This window comes from Hypomesus nipponensis, chromosome 14 (assembly GCF_054491055.1).
Source record: "Hypomesus nipponensis isolate SF chromosome 14, ASM5449105v1, whole genome shotgun sequence".
NCBI lineage: Eukaryota > Metazoa > Chordata > Actinopteri > Osmeriformes > Osmeridae > Hypomesus > Hypomesus nipponensis.
The window spans coordinates 13,437,664-13,458,722 of NC_140374.1; the positions used below are offsets into that span (position 1 = coordinate 13,437,664).

Sequence of the window (21,059 nt, forward strand, 5' to 3'; positions counted from 1 at the left end):
GTAGAGAACGTTGTCTACGTTTCTTCAACCGCTTGAGGACAATTTGCCTATTCGCCGCTCTCAGAGTCGCAATCTAAATTCAACCGGCTTTTCACCGCCTTTTACTCTGAGTTCACCCAGAAGTCAGCACCTGTTGGCTCGAGCTGCCCCCTCGGAATAATAGATAAGAATTGGACTTCTCTAATCGAAACGGAATTCCCATCATTTAAGAACATAAATCACCAGGAGAAGGATTTCACAGTCAGAAGCTGCCAGGGGAAAACCATAGGCCTAATAGTATAAGACTTCATAGCCGGGTTAGTCTAAACTCGGCCTATTTAGAGAGACATTGCCTCAAATATCCCAATGTAAATACAAAATTGAGATGAAAAATATAACGGCACTCTTGTGTCCTTGCGTCAAGCAATGCTCATGCTATTCATTGACAAGTTAAAGTCAGATGTAGAATACGTAGCTAAAGGTTAAAACATATTTCGTTTATTAATTTAGGAATGTAGGTAGGGTACATTTTGTGTCAAGTCTGTATCAAAGAATGGTGTTAGAACATTTATTTTTAGTAGGATCACACACTTTACCTTAATAAAAGGCCAAGGTCACCCGGCTGTTTTGACGGAAATGTACCGGTTCTCATTGTCTTGCACCATTAAAAAGCAGGGCACGCCAATTAAATTGAGATAAAATAGCTCACCAGCTAACAAATAACAAACACCTAATTTGGAATTGTTAGTATTATTGTTAATGTTGTTAGGCTATTAATACCCAACCATTTTAAAGTATTTTTTTCTTGTTTGGTATTGACTGACTGTCATTATATTATTGTTACACAATTTCGTTTCGAGCGTCTCGCCATTTTCTGAGATTGTATCGCATACATAGGGAATGAACAGTGATTAAACGAATTACATTTAGTTATCAGTCGAAAAATGTAGATTCTACATGGGCTGTATGGGGCGACAAATGCGCTATTCGGTCATATTATTCTCTCTTAAGCTATACTGATAGCCATTTTGTGGACAAGACGGTATGTTGTGTTGCTACACAATGTAAACTAATGGCCTATGGCAAAAAATACAATAAAACGTTTTTTTTCAAATTTCAATTATTAAACCATATTTGTAAATAAATGTAAATTAAGCATTTTTCCAAAATATGAAGATTTCAGTTATAGTATCACAGATTCTTTCTTTTTAAATCCAGATAAAAAAAAACTAAAGAGTGAAAGGGCTTTAGGTCTTAAAAGGTAAAGATCAATTGAAGAGATACATTTCTCATAGAAACCATTTCTATAATTATTTTTTAGCCTGAATGTAAACACAACACACACACCTACAGATTTACAAGATGCATTGTTTGAGGATGCGTGGAGTGTATGTGAGTGAGAGTAAGTGAGAGAAGGCAGTACTGTAAATGAATGAAACCCAGCTCACTCACTCACGCTCTCTCTCTCTCTCTCATCTCACTATTCATTGGTCCCTTGCCCCTCCTCCTGCCCCCTCTCCCTGTCTGGGGTTGGAGCTGCAGCGTGAGGGGCTCCAAGGAAAACAAGGCAGTAGAAGACTACTCCTCTCCTCCTCTTCACTCCTCCACTCCTCCACTCCTCCACGTCCACTCTCTCCTCTCCATTCACGGAGTAGAGAGCCCTGCTGCCCGTCGAACCAGAGCCACTGCATGGACTACCGACGCTCACCACAAGAAAACTGTTTTAAAACACGTTTATTTGACTTTGTCTCGAGTGAAGATTCGACGGGTTTACCGAGGAAGCTCCTCCACCATGAGGATTTGTTGGACTTGACTTCTCAGAGAACAGCAGGAGCCAGCGGGTTAGTAAACACTGACTGAAACGCTGACCTCGTAGCGTTCTCTACCCGGCTGAAAAGCACAATCAGGTTGTGTGTTTTTTGCAGCCAGACCCCAGGGTGGTTTCCAGGTGTGTCCCGTTGCCACGTTGCTCCCAAACAGAGAGATGGGTTCAGACGTGCGTGACCTCAACACTCTACTGCCACCAGTGCCCTCGCTCTCTGCCGGGCCCAACTCCAGCTGCACCGCCCTGCCTGTCACCTCTGCCCCGCAGTGGGCACCTGTGCTGGACTTCCACAGCGCCCCCACCTACAGCTCCCTGGCCCCCCACTCTTTCATCAAGCAGGAACCCAGCTGGGGGGCTCCGGACCCCCACGAGGACCCCCACTGCGGCCTCAGCGCCTTCACAGTGCATTTCTCCGGGCAGTTCACGGGCACTGGGGCCTGTCGCTATGGGGCATTTGGAGCCCCGTCGGCCCCGAGCCAGCCCACCCCCACCCACCAGCCCAGGATGTTCAGCAACGCACCCTACCTGACCAACTGCATGGACACACAGACGCCCTCCAGAAACCAGGGTAAGATCCCCGCTGTGGTCCTCTTTATTCTCTGTCAGAGGGAGTTTAGGTGTCCTGGAGGAATTGGGTTCCTCTGATTCTGTCTGTGTATTTATACGGGGTGTTCTCTGTTGAGGGATAGTCTCTGCCTTAATAGAGGTCATCGGTGCCATTGTGGGTACAAATATTTATAACTGGTGTTTAGAACACAGATTAATGAATGTTCTTCTTTTGAAATGATGAAATCGGTATCAAAAAATCAGTTAAATATGTTTTACCTTGCAAAAAGGTACAATGTTATTGTCGTGAAAACAATTTTATTTCTAACAAATAGCTGTTTGTTGTTTTGTTTTATGCTTGTTAATATCAGTATAATTGTTCACTTATGATTAATTAAATAATTTTCTGTAATTAGATCAAAACCAGTTGGTAGTTTCTTACTTTCCTTATTGTAGGGGTTGTATTAAAAATATTTATTATTGCTCTCAATGTTTTCTAATAGCTTTCACTGTTCCATTATGTTATGATTTTTTCAGTTAGCAGCTTTCTGTTTGTAAAAGAAACCAAATAATTACCCAATTTTTTCTGTATACATATATGTATAAAGATTTGTTTTTAAATAATACATAGTCTGTCTATACATAATACATAATGTATATATGTACAGAAAAAGTTACAAAATTAAATACATGTATACCTAATTAAGTGGATCCTGTCCGATTTTATTTAAGTAACTTGCATCTTTATTTACAGTTTTATTGTACTTAGCATATTATAGTCTGAATACTAGTATGAATAACATAATTTAAATATCCACTGAAAAAAACACAACTAAATAGACATTTTTCCAAGAAGGGACCATAAACAAAAAAACAAATGTAGTTTAAACATTTTTTAAATGCCGTTAAATGTATTTAACTGCCTCATCCAACTCTCAATACTGATTTCTGTGTTTGTTTTTGTTATTACAAATTAACAACTCAATAATATTTTCTAATATATTGCTATCTAAATGATTGTATCACATCATCAGATACAACCGTCTGCAGTTATCACCTCATATCTCTGCATCTTGCATTGTAATGTAGCTGTTCATTCTCAAACTCAATAGTTCAGTTGGAGGCTCAGACTAAATATAAAAAATAACATAATTACTTAAATTACATAATTTGCTACTGTAACTGGTCAAGTGTTTACAAAACAAACCTTGACTTTAAGTCCACACACTCATACACTCAGACAAACACTAGGTTACCTGGAAATTATGCATTGTTATATAGTTATAACCAAATGTAAAGTGGGGCTTTTTTTGTACAAGTATTATGTGTCTGATGTATGTCAAGTGAGTTGACAAAACAGTTAACTGAAGTAAAAACTGTGAGGTAGCATAGGATAAACACTGATTACTGAATTGTTAAAAGTCAGCGCACTGACTTTTTTTTTTTTCTTTATCTTACAGGTTTCAATTTATTTCAGATCAATTCAGTTTAGAGCTCTTTCAGCATATCCTTTCCAGAATTTACAAAGATATTTTATGAAAGAATTCATTTCAATTGGCTTTTGTTTTTTTTGTAAAATAAATTGATTTAGGAGTATCTGTTATTTCATATTTTCTGTATTTACAATACTTTGTTTGCTAAATCTTCGATTATTTTGAGCATTTGTTTAAAATGCAAGCAACATTTTCTAACATTTCCCTAGAGCCACATATGATGTCTCATCCACAAGTGTCTTGCTACGCAGAACTGTAAACTACTGTGGAAGTAAACCAGTGTCTAACTACACCAACATCAAGAGGAGGTCATTTTTAATTACATTTTTAATGACTCTTACATTATGATAATTTTTTTAAACTTTTAATTAACTTACGCAATACAGCTCAAGCACCAAAATATTTAGAGTTGCACCAAAATTGACCCCTTCTCTCTCCACTGCACTGGGAGTTCCCCTTCAGAAGACAAATAGAGACTTTTAATGAGCCCCTGCTCACCTCCTCCGACCCCCCCACCCTCCCCTCCCCCGTCCCCCCTTTACCCAGACAGAGCACTGGTGAAAGTGGCGGCTGTAATTAATGGACTTTCTGTGTGTGTGTGTGTGTGTGTGTGTGTGTGTGTGTGTGGGTGTGTACTTGAGCATGTGTGAGTGTGTGTGAGTGAGTGTGTTATGACTGACCTAGAGCCCCTCCCTGGGTCACATTCAAGCATGACTCTTGCTGAAGTGGTCATGAAGTCAGACTAAGCTTGACCATCCTTTGTTTGTTTGATTCTTGACACTCACTTTCACTTCTCCACAGGGTGCGTGTGTGTTTGTGTGCACATGTAAAAAGTACATTTGTGGACAGTGGGTCATAGCTAAAGATAGATAGACTTAACAAAATAAAAAGCATCTCACTGTAATTCTTGGCTTATAACCATGAACACTGAACTTTGCACTTCACCAGAGTCTACAGACAGGTTATGGTGGATCGGTTGAGCTTCTGTTTGTGCGTCCTTCAGGTTACAGCACCATGGCTTTCGATGGCAGCAGCAACTACGGCCACACCCCCACACACCACACCCCCCAGTTCTCCAGCCCCGCCTTCAAACACGAGGACGCCATCACACAGCAGAGCAGCATGGGTAAACAACCAACCACTTACATTTGGACACTCGGCATGTGTGCGTGCACGTGTGTGTGTGTGTATGAAACATGTTCATGGTAAGGTAGCCCTGTCTCATATTTGTCAGCCCTAGGACCACAATTCCGATGGTCAAACGTTTGTTAGGTATTGGTGTTTAGAATGAAGGTAAGTGGCAGAGTTCGGCTCTCTGGAGTGTTGCGTGGGTGCACATAGAGTACATATGAAAAACAAAAAAAACACACACACATATGTCAAGCAGACACATACATGTGCCTTCTGCACAGTGGGCTCACCCTGGGTACCTGGCCTCCCAGTGACTGATAACCTCCACACCATCCGAGGCATTCCATCCAGTCCCTGACCCCTGCAGACCACTCTGTTGAGCGTGGGGCTCATTATTGAACTGTCGTAATATTTAGGTGTCTCTTTTTTATATGGGAACGATAACTTGAGGAAACGGAGATACGAGGTGCTTTGGAATGTTCAGCGCTGTCCTGGGAGCCATCCAACATGTCCACAGAAAGAAAAGAGAGAAAGAGAGAGCGAGAGAGAGGACAGAGTGACAGAGAGAGGAAGAATAGGACTGAGTTAAAGAGATGGAAGGAGAGAGGATGGAGTGAGAGAGATTGAGGGAGAGAAAGACATAGGGAGAGACACACAGGGAGAGAAAGAGAGAAGGAAAGAGAGAGAGAGCTATAAACGAGAAATTAAAGATATCTCTGGGCGAAGGGCCTACTGCAAGCCTTGCTACTAGATATGTCTCTCAATGTCACAACCTGAGGGACAGTGAACCAACCCTGTATGACTGTTAAAACCGTTCTGTATATTAACATGCATTTATGTGTTACTGTTACACTTACTATGCTCCTGTTATTTTGCCATATTATTATTGTTATACTCCTTGTTAAATGTTATGATATACATGTTAAAATGTCCTTTCAATATGGACTGCTTTGGCAATACTGCTGAGAGAGAAAGAGACAGAAGAATATGGAGAGATATATGTGTTTCCATGGCTTCAAAGAGGCATATGTTGTTGTTCTGGGTCTGTACGGCTAAACATCCCATGATCCTCCACTTAGAGTTATATTCTTGTTTTCCTCAGAGGAGAACTGTCTGTTAGTGACCCAGAACTATCAGTATTAAGCTTTACTGCTCTCTGGAAAGGGAGGGCTTTCTGTAACAGAGTCAGACATTACAGGCATTAAATTCAAAGTTAAGTTAAAAGTCACAGTTTTTTTTCTATTTTGCTTAATGGTGTAAAAGGTTTAGTAATACAGTTTCACTTCAGTGTATGTGTGCAGTACATTTAGTCATGTGGTCATTTAGTCAGTACACTGTGCTGTTAACACCTGTGTGTGTGTGTGTGTGTGTGTGTGTGTGTGTGTGTGTGCAGCAGAGCAACAGTACAGTGTCCCTCCTCCGGTGTATGGATGTCACACCCCATCTGACACCTGTACAGGCAGCCAGGCTCTTCTACTGAGGAACCCTTATAACAGGTAGGACGACTGTTACCCCTAACCTAACCTTAACCATAACCATGATCCTACCATCAGCTCCCTCGACCACCCTACTCTGACCGTACTATCAAAATACACAACGTGTTATTTTCATATGAAAAAATCTAAATACCTACCGAAACAAACCCTGGTGTTGGCAAAATATGTCCAATATAAGAAATAATATAATGAACAAAGAATACAACAGTATATATTGTACTGCATATTTTTGTGGAGTTCTGGTATGATTTGAGTTGGGTACAGGTGGACAGGAAATATGCAGTACAGTATAGGACAGGTTCAGGATCTTCCTATCTGTCTGTCTGTCTGTCTGTCTGTCTTTCTTTCTTTCTCCCTGGCTGCCTGCCTGGTTGGTTGCCTGTCTGCTTGTCTGTCTGTCTGTTTGTTTGCCTGTCTGTCCAGCTTCCTGTCTGTCTGGCTACACTGCCCCCAGCACACACTGTCTGGTTAGACAATAATACTCGGAAGCTTCCAGAAAGGAGGCCAGAAGCTTCCAGAACAGAGGCCCAGACAAGCTTCCAGAACAGAGGCCTAGAGAATCTCAGAGCCACTGAGCTCCTCCATCTAGCTCCCGGAAGAAGGAAGTAAAGGAACAGTGGCAGGAAGTTGGCCTAGGATACTGATTTCCAGGAAATGATTGAAAATAAAGACATAGATCAACTTGATGTTCCATAAATGTTCAGCTCGACTGGAACCACAAACTATTCTTTCCCCTTCTATTATCCAAACACAATTATTTACAGTGGAAAAAACAAGATCAGTGCAAATCTGTGTTTCCAAAACAAGCTTTTTTAACCGGTAAAATGCAAACGAGAGTTGATCAAGTTTGAATCACCGTGGGATGCTGAGTAACTAGAGTTGTTGGATGAGCTTCAGTAACCAGCAGAGGTGCCCTCATCATCTTCAATATACACTTTCTAATCCCCTTCTGCTACTCTGACCCTGCACACTGCTTAGCCGCTCCCATTGATAAGTAGCTATGAAGAGAGAGAGCGAGAAAGCGAGAGACAGGGAGGGAGGGAGGAAGGGAGGGAGGGGGAGAAGGAGGGAGGGAGGGAGGGAGGGGGGAGGGGGGGGCGGAGGGGGAGAAAGAGGGAGGGAGGGGGGGAGAAAGAGGGAGGGGGAGAAAGAGGGAGGGAGGGGGGAGGGAGGGAGGGGGAGAAAGAGGGAGGGAGGGAGGGAGGGAGGGAGGGGGAGAAAGAGGGAGGGAGGGAGTGAGGGGGGGGGGAGAAAGAGGGAGGGAGGGAGGGAGTGAGGGGGGGGGGAAAGAGGGAGGGAGGGGGGAGGAGGGAGGGTGAAAAAGGGGGGAAAGAGAGTGAGGGAAAGAGGAAGAAAAAGGGAGAGAGAGAAGGATGGAGGGAAAGAATGAAAAAGAGGGAGAGAAAGAGAGAAGGAGGGAGAGAGAGTGAGAGAAAGCGAGACAGAGTGAAAGAGAGAGAGAAGCTCAACTGAGGAGGGGAGTGAAAGTAATGCTACTACCCCACTGTAACATCTCAGAATCCTTTACTCATCTGGAGACAGCACAAAATGAGCACACATTCCACAGATACCTTCAACATTTTGTTTGCAACTCCAGGGGAACATAAAGATTCTAAATAAGCGAATAGTTCTTGATAAGAGTGAGTGTGGTAGTTAGCCCACTGGACCTGCTCTCTCATAAACAGTCTTATATCTCATCACACACACACACACACACACACACACATGCACACATACACATGGATACACACACACGTAGTCTGATATCTGGGCTGGGGAAAGGGCTGGGAATCCTCAAATCAAAGCGCTCCAGTCCTGACATGGCCCCTCTAATCAGCCGGCCTGGTACCAGCAGCTCTGTATTTAGACAGGACTCAGCTACAGATTCAGCTATGCTGTTAGCACGGCGACTCAGAGCTACGCTCCATAAAAACACTGAGAGCTTATCAAATGCAGAGGTGGGAGAGACGCTTCCTTCTGGAGGCAGACGCTTACTGTCTGAGCTGAGTACTGTAGTACCAGAGGCTAGGCTGGTGTAGTACCAGAGGCTAGGCTGGTGTAGTACCAGAGGCTAGGCTGATGTAGTACCAGAGGCTAGCTGATGTAGTACCAGAGGCTAGCTGATGTAGTACCAGAGGCTAGGGTGATGTAGTACCAGAGGCTAGGCTGATGTAGTACCAGAGACTATGATGATGTAGTATCAAAGGCTAGGCTGATGTAGTACCAGAGACTATGATGATGTAGTATCAAAGGCTAGCCTGATGTAGTAACAGAGGCTAGGCTGAGAACTGTAGAGGCTCAAAAATAAACACATTAATTTTAGATTTGCAGATTACCTGAACATGAATTATTAAGATCATCTTATGATTTATGATGGTTGTTAAACTAGTAACTGTTGATGGATGTGAATGTGGGTCGGCAAATCCCACTCCAGTCAAGGTTTGGAGATGTTTTTTACAGGCTATTTAGTGATGATGGACAAGCTCACTAGAAAATACCTTGAAGATAAACATCTCTTTAAAGACGTATGATCACAGCATGAGCAGAAGAACGTGGTACTTTTACAGTACGTTCAGCCATCCGTACAGTAGGACCCAGCCTGCTGTAAGCAGGGTACCAGGCACCACAACGACCCAGGCACGGTGAGCAGTTTCTGGGGAAGGAAGACTGAGCGCTGGGGTGTCAAGATGGAAGTGATGAATGGCAGCTATGTGTTAGGGAAAGCACCTGCCAGGTTAACTAATGGTGCTTGGGCCTGGCCTTTAATAATGAATGGCCATGTGGGGTGTGAGAGATGCTGGGTATTTGATTAACTGGATGTACCGTTAGTGTGTGTGTGTGTGTTAATGTGTGTTCTCTATGTGTGGCACATTCACAAGCTGTTGCCCGGGGTTCTGAGAGTGTGTGTGTATGTGTGTGGTTGAGGCTGTTTTAAACCTCTCTTTCTAAACTGCTCTTTAGGAGCATTTATTTTTCTACAGGTTTTTCACCTATCCACCAAGTCCTCGACCAATCTAACTAGTCTAAATCCACAAGTATAAATCCACCAGTGTAAAACCACCAGTGTAAAAAGACCAGTGTAAAACAACAAGTTTTTAATCCATGGCTCTTAAAATCCTCTTTTCTTATTTGTTCCGATCCAGCAGTGATAATTTATACCAAATGGCCTCTCAGCTGGAATGCGTGGCATGGAATCCTGTAAACACGCTGGCTTCTACCATTAAGAGGTATGTTCCCCGGCCCAGATAACTAGCCATACTGCCTAGTATACATACTATACTTTAACTATACTCTACTGCAGCTGCTAGCTTGCTGGCTCTCGCTATCACAGAGAAACACAACTTTGATCTCGGTTAGCATCCATTCATCTATGTCCAAGTCTAGAAGCCTGTCTGGGTGGAGAAAGGTGGGGGGGGGGCTCAGCTTTATTAAATCACACATCTGACCAGTCACTCACTGGCATTGTTAAGCAGGCTGATTTAGTGAACGTTGGAGGGAACAGAGACGGAGAGCTTGGGGGGGTGTGGTAATAAATACTTCATTTCTCACTTTCTCACTGAGGCGATTGGAAAGACTCCTGTTTGATCGTAGACCGTCATAGGAAGAACAGGGTTGGCTTTGTGAAATCTCGTCTTCCTTACAGCATGCGGGCAAGACATCGCTTGGGTTCCACGAGAACAATGCACGCACGCGCTCACGCTCACCTACACACACACACACACACACACACTGTGGTTGAGCTGTGGCCGTACAATGTGTGTGTGCGTGAGTGTGTGTGCGTGTGTCCAAAGAGTCCAGTGACACGTAGGTTCGGACAAGGATTCTTCAGCCCGAGTCAGACCCTTTTTTACACAGCTCTTGAACGAAAACGAGCATTTCATGTCATCGGTTTATAATTTCATTTGTGTATGATTGATTTGAGTCTCAGATTGGGTGTAGTCTGTTCCCTTCGCCTCCTGGCGGTGTGTCCGCTCCGGGGGGAAACACATCCTGCTCTGCCTCTGCTATACAGCCTGACCTGGCCTTGACCAGGCTGGGCTGGGAGGCTCCGGAGCAGAGGAAGAGGAGCTGTGTCCTGCTCTGCTCGACTCGATTCTACTGTCGTCTGCTTTACTCTACTCTACTTTACTCTACTTTTTACCACTCTGCTCTGCTCAATTCTACTTCAGTTTGCTTTGCTAAACTTTGCTGTTAGTCTACTCTGTTCGGCTCTTCTCTGCTCTGATCCATTCCACTCTGTCCTACTTCACTCTACTCTACTCTGTCCTGCCCTGCTCTGGGAACGGAAAGCTGGTGGAAGTGTATTTCAGGGAGGCTCACAGATCAGAGCCAAGCTCAGAAGCCAGCAGAATTAGGCTCCTTTCCATTTTTTTCTGAATTCACTTGTTTTTTTATTTATTTTTATCTCTTTGTTGCTCTTTGACTATTTGCTTTGTGCAGTTGAAGTCCACACCCTAAAGTAAAACTAAACTGAATACTCCAACTTGTATCTAGATATCTGGAGGCCAGGTCTGACCCCTGCAGCATCCCCAGGTCTCCTCAGGTCCAAGGGAGGTCTGGGGGGGTAAGGTTGGGGTGACTGGCCCAGGACCGAGAGAAAGGGGGGGGGGGGGACTGGGTGATTAATCTGCTGTTGGATGAGGAGCAGGGGAGCTCAGGGTTGTGGAGAAGCAGCCCAGGAGTCTTATCTCTAGGGACGTTAGCTGGAGCAGTGTGACCTGCATCTTCCAGATACAACCAAACCACGATCCTTACCAGCCAGGCCCAAACTAACCCAGATGGGAGTCAGATGGCTAGATGGGAGTCAGATGGCTGAGCGGTGAGGGAGTCGGGCTAGTAATCAGAAGGTTGCCGGATCGATTCCCTGCTGTGCCAAGACGTTGTATACTTGGGCAAGGCACTTGCCTCGGGGGGAATGTCCCTGTACTTACTGTAAGTCGCTCTGGAATAAGAGCGTCTGCTAAATGACTAAATGTAAATGGAAACACACATAGCACACACACACATAGCACACACACACATAGCACACACACGCACGCACACACATAGCACACACATAACACACACATGCAGTACACACATACAATACACATACATAAAGTACATACACATACGTACAGTACACACACAATCAGGTCAGGTGAGATAATGGCTTTAATTATCTGCTGCATGATTTACTGCAGGCGGCTGCCTGGCTCACGCTGTCTCCACCCCCTCTGCCTCTGCTTATACACGGAGAGACAAACCTGACAGAGTAAGAAGGCACCGTGTGTCCTCACCTCCCTTCAGGTCTGTTCTGACTGCACAGGCGTCCATCCTCCTGTCAGACGCACGGATTAGAAACAGAACTTTATTTGTTTACCCGTGCAAAAACTGCCGCACATCAGTCTGGAGCTGATGAGCGGAGCGGTAGAGGAAGCAGGCCTTCCTCCATCGCTCTGCTGTGTTTTACCTCTGTGAGAGAAAAAGGGGGTTTGCTAGACTTGACTACTGGACTGGCTGCCAAAACGATTGGTCGTTTTTAGTGTGTTGCCGTCCAAATGCCATGATACAAATAGTAGACCTTGTCTTTTGGAGAAAAATGAAATCCCGGGATTTTTATAATATATTGGTGTTGATGTATAATAGTCACATTTATGACCACAGTATAAACAAAACCACAAAAGGAAGGATGGGTGGAGGGAGGGAGGGAGGGAGGCAGGCAGGCAGCCAGGGTGGGAGGGATGGAGGGGGGAGAGAGGGATGGAGGGAGGAAGGGAGGGACCGAGGGAAGGAGGGAGGGAGGGAGGGAGGGAGGGAGGGAGGGAGGGAGGGAGGGAGGGAGGGAGGGAGGGAGGGAGGGAGGGAGGGAGGGAGGGAGGGAGGCAGGCAGGCAGGGAGGGAGGGAGGGGGGAGGGAAGGAAGGAGGGAGGGAGGGAAGAAGGGAGGGATGAAGGGAGGGAGGGTGGTGGGTTCCAGAGAGAGATCCCCAAGTAGCTTGAGAGACCCGCATGGTGACTGGTCATGGCGATAAATCCCTCCTTGTCAGGAAGTAAGCCAGACATGGTCTCCTGGTATTGCTGGGTCAGGGTGTTGGTCCCCTGGGGTTAAGATGGATATGTGGGGCTAATGCTGCTGTCCTCTCAATGCTGATCTCTCAATGCTGATCCCTTAATGCTTATCTCACTTTGCTGATCTTTCCATGCTGATCTTTCAATGCTGATCTCTCCATGCTGATCTCTCTATGCTGATCTCTCTATGCTGATCTCACTATGCCGATCTTTCCATGCTGATCTCTCCATGCTAATCTCACTATGCTGATCTCTCAATACTGATCTCTCCATGCTGATCTCTCCATGCTGATCTCACTATGCTGATCTCTCCATGCTGATCTCACTATGCTGATCTCTCAATACTGATCTCTCCATGCTGATCTCTCAATACTGATCTCTCCATGCTGATCTCTCCATGCTGATCTCACTATGCTGATCTCTCCATGCTGATCTCTCCATGCTGATCTTACTATGCTGATCTCTCCATGCTGATCTCTCCATGCTGATCTCACTATGCTGGTCTCTCCATGCTGATCTCTCCATGCTGATCTCTCAATGCTTATCTCTTCATGTGCTTAACAGAAGGGGTCAGATCGTATCTGTTCCTGGTCAAATACAATGCCAGTGTCTGGTTAACCTGCCTTTGATAGAGTCAGTGTGAAACATGAAACTTGTAACAGCTTAATGTGGGACTAAGATGCTTGTAACACCTTGATGCATAAGGGAGTGTAACTGCTTGAACATTACCAGCTGCTTACACATTATTAAGCATATTTCCTCATTCTTTTACTGATTCTCTCTCTCATTCTCTCCATCTGTCTCTTAATCTCTCTCTCTCTTTCTCTCACTCTCACTTACTCACAGAAGATGGTCTTGATAATCCACAGAAACATGTAGGCAGGCATTGCAAAGAAAATGTAACGAGCATGCAGCTGCTAATATATCTTGATTGAGTGTGTTGTTCTGTGTGTTCCTGTGTTGCAGCCATGCGGCCGGCTATGAGAGCGACCCCAACAGCCCCATGGTGTACAGCTGCAGCACCCAGTACCGCATCCACACACACGGGGTCTTCAGGGGACTACAGGTGGGCTACCTCACCATCTCCCCATCCAACACCACACACCATCTCCCCATCCAACACCACACACCATCTCCCCATCCAACACCACACACCATCTCTCCATCCAACTCCACACACCATCTCCCCATCCAACACCACACACCATCTCCCCATCCAACACCACACACCATCTCCCCATCCAACACCACACACTATCTCCCCATCCAACACCACACACCATCTCCCCATCCAACACCACACACTATCTCCCCATCCAACACCACACACCATCTCCCCATCCAATACCACACACCTCACCATCTCCCCATCCAACACCACACACCATCTCCCCATCCGACACCAAACACCTCACCAACTCCCCATCCAACACCACACACCTCACCATCTCCCCATCCAACACCACACACCTCATCATTTCCCCATCCGACACCACACACCTCACTAGTATCTCCCTATCCAACAGTCAGAAGGTCATCCTTTCCCTCACCTTGACTGCTCCACTTTGTACTATTGCAAGCTGAGGTAGAGAGAGATAACTTCGGATGACGAGAGAGAACATCCACATTTTTTGGAGTACAGCCTTACGCAAGGAGAGGGTTATGAAGGAGGAAGCAGGCCTCGTTCCAAAACAGATGAAGCATGTAAAAGGCATGCAAGGGTGAAAAGACAGAGAGGAATCACTTTCCACATCTCCATTAGCAATAAAGCTACGGTTTCTATGCGCCGGCTCGACGCTAATAAATCACTCGATCTTAATTAATGTCCGTCAGTGGTCTTAAAGGCCTGAGAGCAGACAGTCTCCAGACCTGGGCTCGTAGGAGAAAGGGACGTGTTTCATTTCAGCCCTCATCCTTCACTCCTCTCCCTTTTCCCTTTTTCAGAGTTCCAAAGCGGAATGGATGAAGTATGAAACAGCCAAGGTTCAGATATTCCATGCAGATAGATGCTTGACTGAACCTTTATCTAACATTTATTTATAGGATTATAACATAAATAGATCAACTAAGAAATGATTATATCAAAGCTCCAATCAAATCTAATTCTAGGTCAAATTGTATTGTTTATGGTTTATTTGTAGGTGCAAAAAAAAAAGGAAAAAGAGAACATGTTTTCCCAATGTATTTGTTAGCAACCCAACAGCACAGTGTGAAGCGAACAGAGAGGAGCGTGTCACTGGAGCCTTGTGGGCTTGGTAGATAAGGAAGCCTGGTAGGGTCATAAAGTACTCAGGTCATTTGCTTATCAATAGCTGCTAACACTACTCATTACTGCCCCAGAGCCCAGAGAGACCATTACACCAAGCATCTCCTAATGAGGAACAGATGGGGAGTATGCTGTGTGTGTGTGTGTGTGTGTGTGTGTGTGTGTGTGAATGGAGGTGTTACAGAGGGGTTGTTAGTGGGAGAGGGGCAAGGGGGTGAGTGGCTGGGTGGGGAAGGTAGGGGTATTCGAGGTGAGATAGAGGATATGGGGTGAGGGAGAGGCGAAGGAGGGAGAGACAGAAAGAGAGAGAGAGAGAGAGAGGGTGGGATGGGCGGAGGAGAGGGAGGGGAAGGGGCCCGGCTGGGAGGGAGAGCGGGAGCTCTAGAGAGGGCAGAGATGGGGTGAGAGCGAGGCCCGTGACTAACAGCTCACATTTAGAGAATAACTCAGCAGCAGAGTAAAAGTGAGGGCTGCTTTTACTGCTAATTATAATATAATGAGGCCCTTGTGCTCTCTAAGCACTCTGCATTGTTAATGCAAATCACTAGGCCATATAAATGGTTATGTTATTAGTAGACTAATGTCTGTCTCCATTCTGTTTGGAATTGTTTGTGTGCGTGTTTGTGGGTACGTCTGTGTGTGTATGTGTTTGTGTGCATGTGTGTTTGTGTGTATGTATGCATGTGCATGTGTTTATGTGTGTGTGTGTTAATGTGTATGTGTGTTAATGTGTGTGTGTGTGTGTGTATTCTTCCAGGATGTAAGGAGGGTCCCAGGCATCACCCCTGCCATTGTCCGCTCCGAGACCAACGAAAAACGCCCCTTCATGTGTGCGTACCCCGGGTGTAACAAGCGCTACTTCAAACTGTCCCATCTGCAGATGCACGGCAGGAAGCACACAGGTGAGTTCAGGGGGGGGGGGGGGGGGCAGGAAGAGTTGATTCACATTGTACCTTAGATGACATACTCTACAGACCTGTGACATGTAACCCCTCTGCGCCCGCCACCCCCCCTCCCCCCCCCCCCCCGTGCCCCCCATCCCACAGGAGAGAAACCCTACCCATGTGACTTCACAGATTGTGGACGTCGCTTCTCCCGATCAGACCAGCTCAAGAGACACCAGCGCCGACACACAGGTTTGCCCTCCATCCCTCTCTCTCTGTCTTTCCTTCCCTCCTTCCTACTTTCTTCGCTCCACCCATCCCCGGCCCCTGCAGGTGGCCTCTCTGACTTCTTTCTCTGTGTCATGTACACCCCAGTGCATACTAGCCCTTTTGAGATGCGGCCCCTCCAAGTTCTCACTATTTAGGATTCGGTATGCTCCAAAGTTAATGCTAGCTTGAGGCCCAGCATGTTTTGGAATGGCTTCCCTCTCGCTCAGCCTCTGCTCTACTCTGTCTGTCTCTCTCTCTCTCCCTCTGAATGGGTGTGTGCGTGTCTGTGTGTGTCTGTGTGTGTCTGTGTGTGTCTGTGTGTGTATGTGTGTATGTGTGTGTTTAGGAGTTAAACCCTTCGAGTGTGAGACGTGTCAGAGAAAGTTCTCTCGTTCTGACCACCTTAAGACCCACACTCGGACTCATACAGGTAAAACAAGTGCGTAAACTTTTATATTTCCACATCTTCTCATCAGTTTATTACTTCACAATGATGCCTTTTTATAAGAGACACAAAGGTGTTATACATTTCGATTTGTTCCTTATTATCTGCACCAGTCGTTAAAAAGTAAGCAAATGTTTCTGGGCTATAATTAGCCGAGCCATGTGAAAGTTACTGTTGATATGTGTCACATGTCTTACTCCCTACGTCCAAACTTCATTTGACATTCAAATAACTCCTTCATTCTCCCTCCCCCCCTCTTCTCTCTTCCCCTGCATTCTCTCTCCCCCGCTTCTCTCTCCATCTCTCAGGTGAGAAGCCCTTCAACTGCAGGTGGCCTAACTGCCAGAAGAAATTTGCCAGGTCAGACGAGCTGGTACGACACCACAACATGCACCAGAGAAACCTGACCAAGCTGCAGCTGGCCATCTGACTTCTGCAGACACCACATCACGTCCTGCACGTTCCTTTGGAAGCCATTTCAGTTCCCAAACGGGCAACGCATTTGAATCGACCAGGATAAAATTTAGGCCCACTCACACAAAGTTAGACCATTTGACGTTTAAGTGACGGCTTTCCTCAGACTCTCCCCCCCCCCCCCTGCCTCCTCAGCCGGGTAGAGGTCTCATATGTCATGATATTTCAAATGGAAGAAAATGTGTTTCTTGCTTTGATGTAGATATGGTGTATTTACTTTGAAACTGTTGTCGTCACTCGTTCAATTTTTTGACTTTATTTATTTTCCTTTTGTTTATGGATTAAAATATCGTTCACTGGAATTCTTTTTGGAGGGGGAGGGACGTGAATGACGTGTCTGAAGTCTGAGTAACCGTGTTTTTTAGGAGGAGCAGTACGCCTACTTATGTTGCTAAAGTCATACAGAACGCTTAGAACAGTTAGAAGAACACTTTGTTCTACAAGGAACCCCATGGTTCAAGATTAAAAAAAAACAAACACGTTCTATCATCCGAAGCTGACGTTTGTACCCTAAACAGTTCTTTCTGACCTTGGTCAAATGGTTCTAAGTATGTAAATTTGAAACGGTTCTATGTAGCGCCCTTTGGTTAGTGTAGACCACCAGGCTGCTCTGTTTCACCCTCCCTGAACCCTGCAGCCTCTGACCAGGACAGCCACTCGGACACTTCTGTGGAACTGTCTGGAAATATTGATTCATTTGGGCAGTGGTTTGGGGGCTGTGAGTTAAGACAAATGTCCAGGTCAGTCTGGTCGTGTGACCAACACCTTTTGGGTAGAGGTGTAAATAATAGTACAGAACCATGCATTATGTTAAAGATAAAAAGCCTGTCCACCGTAAAATGTGACTTCACTGTTAGTCTAGACTAAGCTTACTTCAATGGGTCTAGGAAATGCTTTTAAAATGTGTATTTCATGTCATAAAACACAACTGTCATGGCAAGTTTTTTTATGTAATGTGTAATAACTGCATAGTGGTTAATTTCTGCTGTTCCAATTTTATAATTCAATGTTTTTATACAGTATATATATATATATATATATATATATATATATATATATATATATATATATATATATATATATATATATATATATATATATATATATATTTGTGGATTCTGTTTTTAGCGGTTGTGGTTGTAATTTTTTTTACTGTCTCCCTCTGCACCCCCATAAAGAATTGAAATGTCGGAATGATCTTGGCCAGAGAATACTTGTATTGACAAACAAACTCATGTCTTTCCAGAAAATAACTCACAATGTATTTCATAATGAATAGTTCTGAGGAAACCAACCCACACCATCATCCACTCTGATCATCTGATCTCAGATTAGATTGGTGTGCACATTCCTGTGTCTTCCTTTAAAACATGGACGTGCTTCTTCTCAAACTCAGCTCTCACTAAAAGGGATAATCTGCCTTCAATCCTTTCCTGCCTCGCATTGTGTAACATGCACTGTAACCAACTGACACTGACCATACTGCCCAACCCAACTTCTACATTTTTCACACAGTGTTGTCAGAGAATACTGACCACATTGATTGTAAATGGCCTAAACCAATTTTTCTCATTCTTTTTTTCCCCCCCACGTAGAATGAATGAATGAATTCATGTATTTTCTAAAACAAATGCTATTTTCCACTCCAAAGTGGTTATAGTTATGTAACATTGAGGTAAATCTAGTTGTTTTGATCCATTTGTTCCATGTTCGGCTGGCCTTGCAGTGTAAATCACAGTGATTCCTGGTGCTATTACTCATGCAGAAACCCCCGCTGTATCTCAGCTGAGACCACGCTTCATCTCTGTCTCCCTGCTCTTTGAAGAGAGGTGGCTGGTCTTCGTAACGGTCGGGCCTTCCACTCGTACAGCTCACAAAGGAGTCCCTATTAAAACCCTCCCAAAAAAAGGAGGGAAAGAAAAAAAGAGTGACGCTCCATGAGATATATGTTGTGGTTTGTGAGTACGTAAGGGGTCGGGACCGATATCTCAGTAGTTTACTGTTAAGACGAGCTAACCTGGGGTTTCATTTTTTTCCACTCGCAGCATTTTGTCGTGGACTACTTTTTGTCAAACGCTCTCGGCTTGGCTACCCTCCCGACGTAACATCAGTCAGAGCCCGAGCCTGCGCTGGCTTTTTGGGTTGCCGGGCCATTCTCATGGTCGTCTGAAAGGTGCCTCTGTTGAGAATGACTTGGGCACAAGCAAGAAGAGATATGGAGGCCCTCCTCTGATCCAACTTTGACACACGCCAGATAAAGAAGAGAGATGAGGGTAGCCGTCTTGTGATGGTTTCAGATCAGAGGAGGTCTTGGAGAGGTCGACCCCTCACGTCACTTTGCCCAAACAACGAGCACCCATTATCTGACGGACCCCAGTAGCATAAATACTGTAGAACACAGCGGAAATGGCCCAAAGAAGCAGTTCAGCTTGCCCAGAGAGAACGGCTGGGAAAATACAGTTTTGAGTCTTGGAAACTTCTTAATTCCTTTTCCGAAATCCTCTTACTCCCTACCCCATAGATTTACAATAAGGTTTAATTTTGCAGCCCTGTGTCCACCACCCTCTACCCTCTCAGTCCAGCTTGTCTGTCAGACCAGAGTTGAAGGAGGCAAAATGAAGGTACTTGCCAATTGAAGGAGAAACAGCAGGGGAAGGTAAAGGTTCAATACTGTTTGTTTATTTAGTTTGAGGTGAGGATTGGTGGCCCTTGACTTGGCTTAGCTACAGCCTCTCAGAGCTGAAGGAGGGGAGAGGGGATTTAAAGCATCAGCTGGGTAGTAAATCATACAGAGGTTGGTCGGTATTATACTCCTCTCTCTCTCTCTCTCCCGACCCCCTCCCTTCCTTTGGGGCCAAAGACATGTTCACCTGGGGGGGGCAATCGAACTGGGACCCGGTCAGACAAGGGAGGGTAGAAAAGGGGGGGAGAGAGAAAGAAAATAGGTGAGAGGAAACAGGGAGAAGATGGGGAAGCGAGAGCTATCCTCTGGGAAAATGTTGTAATTTCAGAAAAGTATCCTGTAGATGTTTGGGTCCTGGTACAACTCAGCACTATCCAATCCTCTGGAGGCACACACACACACACACACACACACGCACACACAAGCAGTAATACACAGACATATAGCCTACACACACACACATACACACACACACACTCAGAGCTGTCCTGGCAGTACTCAGCCAGTACTCCTCCAAAAGCTGCATTCCTTCAGCTGCTGTCAGAACCCTCCTTCCGTATCAGGGGAATCCAGAAAATGCTTTGGGTCAAATTATTGAAGTTATTTGTCCTTTTCAGTCATCTTGTTATGTTTTTGAACGGAACACAGTCATTTAAAAGGAAACACTGCGGGGCACCTGCCATAAAAGTCTGTGTTAATCCAGGATGGTCTTTCATCAAGAGCTGAGAGCAGCTGACAACAGTTGTGGCCCAGAGGAGAACAGCACAGGAGTGCATCTATATGATATGCAGGCATGCTGTGTAAGCCCACCAGGATATCCAACATGGATAGGGGGGTTGTAGGGGGAATGAGGGGGGTAGGAGGTGGGCTACTCCGCTGGCCTCTAAGAGAGAGCCAAAGCGGAGGCAGGTCTACCTGCTCGAACACCTGTGTGTTCTCCACACTTTCTGTACAACAGTGGGACGGCTGTGGCTCAGGGGGTGGAGAGGGTCGGCTGTCAATCGCAAGGTTGACGGCTCGATCCCTGACTCAGGCCATGTGCCCAGGTGTCCTCTGAACCCCAAGTTGCTCCCGATGGGCAGGCCGGAGCCTTGCATGGCTGCTCCACTGCCGTCGGTGTGCGTGAGCGTGAGTATGAACGGGTGAATGAGAGGCAAAATTGTAAAGCGCTTTGAGTGCCGTTAAAGTAGAAATTGCGCTATATAAATGCTGTCCATTTACCACTTACAAGGTAAGATTTAAGGTCAAGGTTAGGTTTAGGGGTGGCTTCAGTGGGACTCAAACAAAAGTGTTGTGTTGCTATTAAAGACATATCGATTGAGAATGTGTATTCACAGGTGTAGACATAGACCTTACGTCCATAACTGTGTTGTCTTTTCAAGTCATGTTGAGAAAGGGCTGCATACGGTCTATCTTCAAATGCTAAAAGTGCCATTTACTGTATGCACTCAAGCGTCACACACACATTGTGCAGTTTTGCTGGCCTATGATGAGCCCTTTAGTGTTGATTTATCTCC

At 45.3% G+C, this 21,059-nt stretch overlaps 1 protein-coding gene across 5 annotated transcripts; it reads left to right on the top strand.

Annotated features, from left to right (window-relative positions):
* The first annotated feature begins 1,549 nt into the window (after window positions 1-1,549).
* wt1a (WT1 transcription factor a) lies at window positions 1,550-17,908 on the top strand. 5 transcript variants are annotated; one of them, XM_084672038.1, is made up of 10 exons: window positions 1,550-1,820; window positions 1,905-2,372; window positions 4,847-4,969; window positions 6,368-6,470; window positions 9,614-9,697; window positions 13,487-13,586; window positions 15,544-15,688; window positions 15,833-15,922; window positions 16,287-16,379; window positions 16,694-17,908. In XM_084672038.1, the coding sequence occupies exons 2-10, from the start codon at window positions 1,964-1,966 to the stop codon at window positions 16,813-16,815; spliced, it is 1,269 nt and encodes a 422-aa protein (XP_084528164.1). In that variant the 5' UTR covers window positions 1,550-1,820; window positions 1,905-1,963; the 3' UTR covers window positions 16,816-17,908. The 5 variants fall into 5 exon arrangements, with proteins under 5 accessions (XP_084528164.1, XP_084528163.1, XP_084528166.1 ...); XM_084672037.1 differs by having other exon boundaries at window positions 1,550-2,372; XM_084672040.1 differs by having other exon boundaries at window positions 1,550-2,372; window positions 16,287-16,370.
* The last annotated feature ends 3,151 nt before the right edge of the window (window positions 17,909-21,059 follow it).

Coding starts and splice junctions, on each gene's coding strand:
- wt1a (XM_084672037.1), top strand. CDS start 1,964: ATGGGTTCAGACGTGCGTGACCTCAACACTCTACTGCCACCAGTGCCC. Junction 2,373..4,846: donor GACGCCCTCCAGAAACCAGG/GTAAGATCCCCG, acceptor TGCGTCCTTCAG/GTTACAGCACCATGGCTTTC. Junction 15,689..15,832: donor GCACGGCAGGAAGCACACAG/GTGAGTTCAGGG, acceptor CCCATCCCACAG/GAGAGAAACCCTACCCATGT.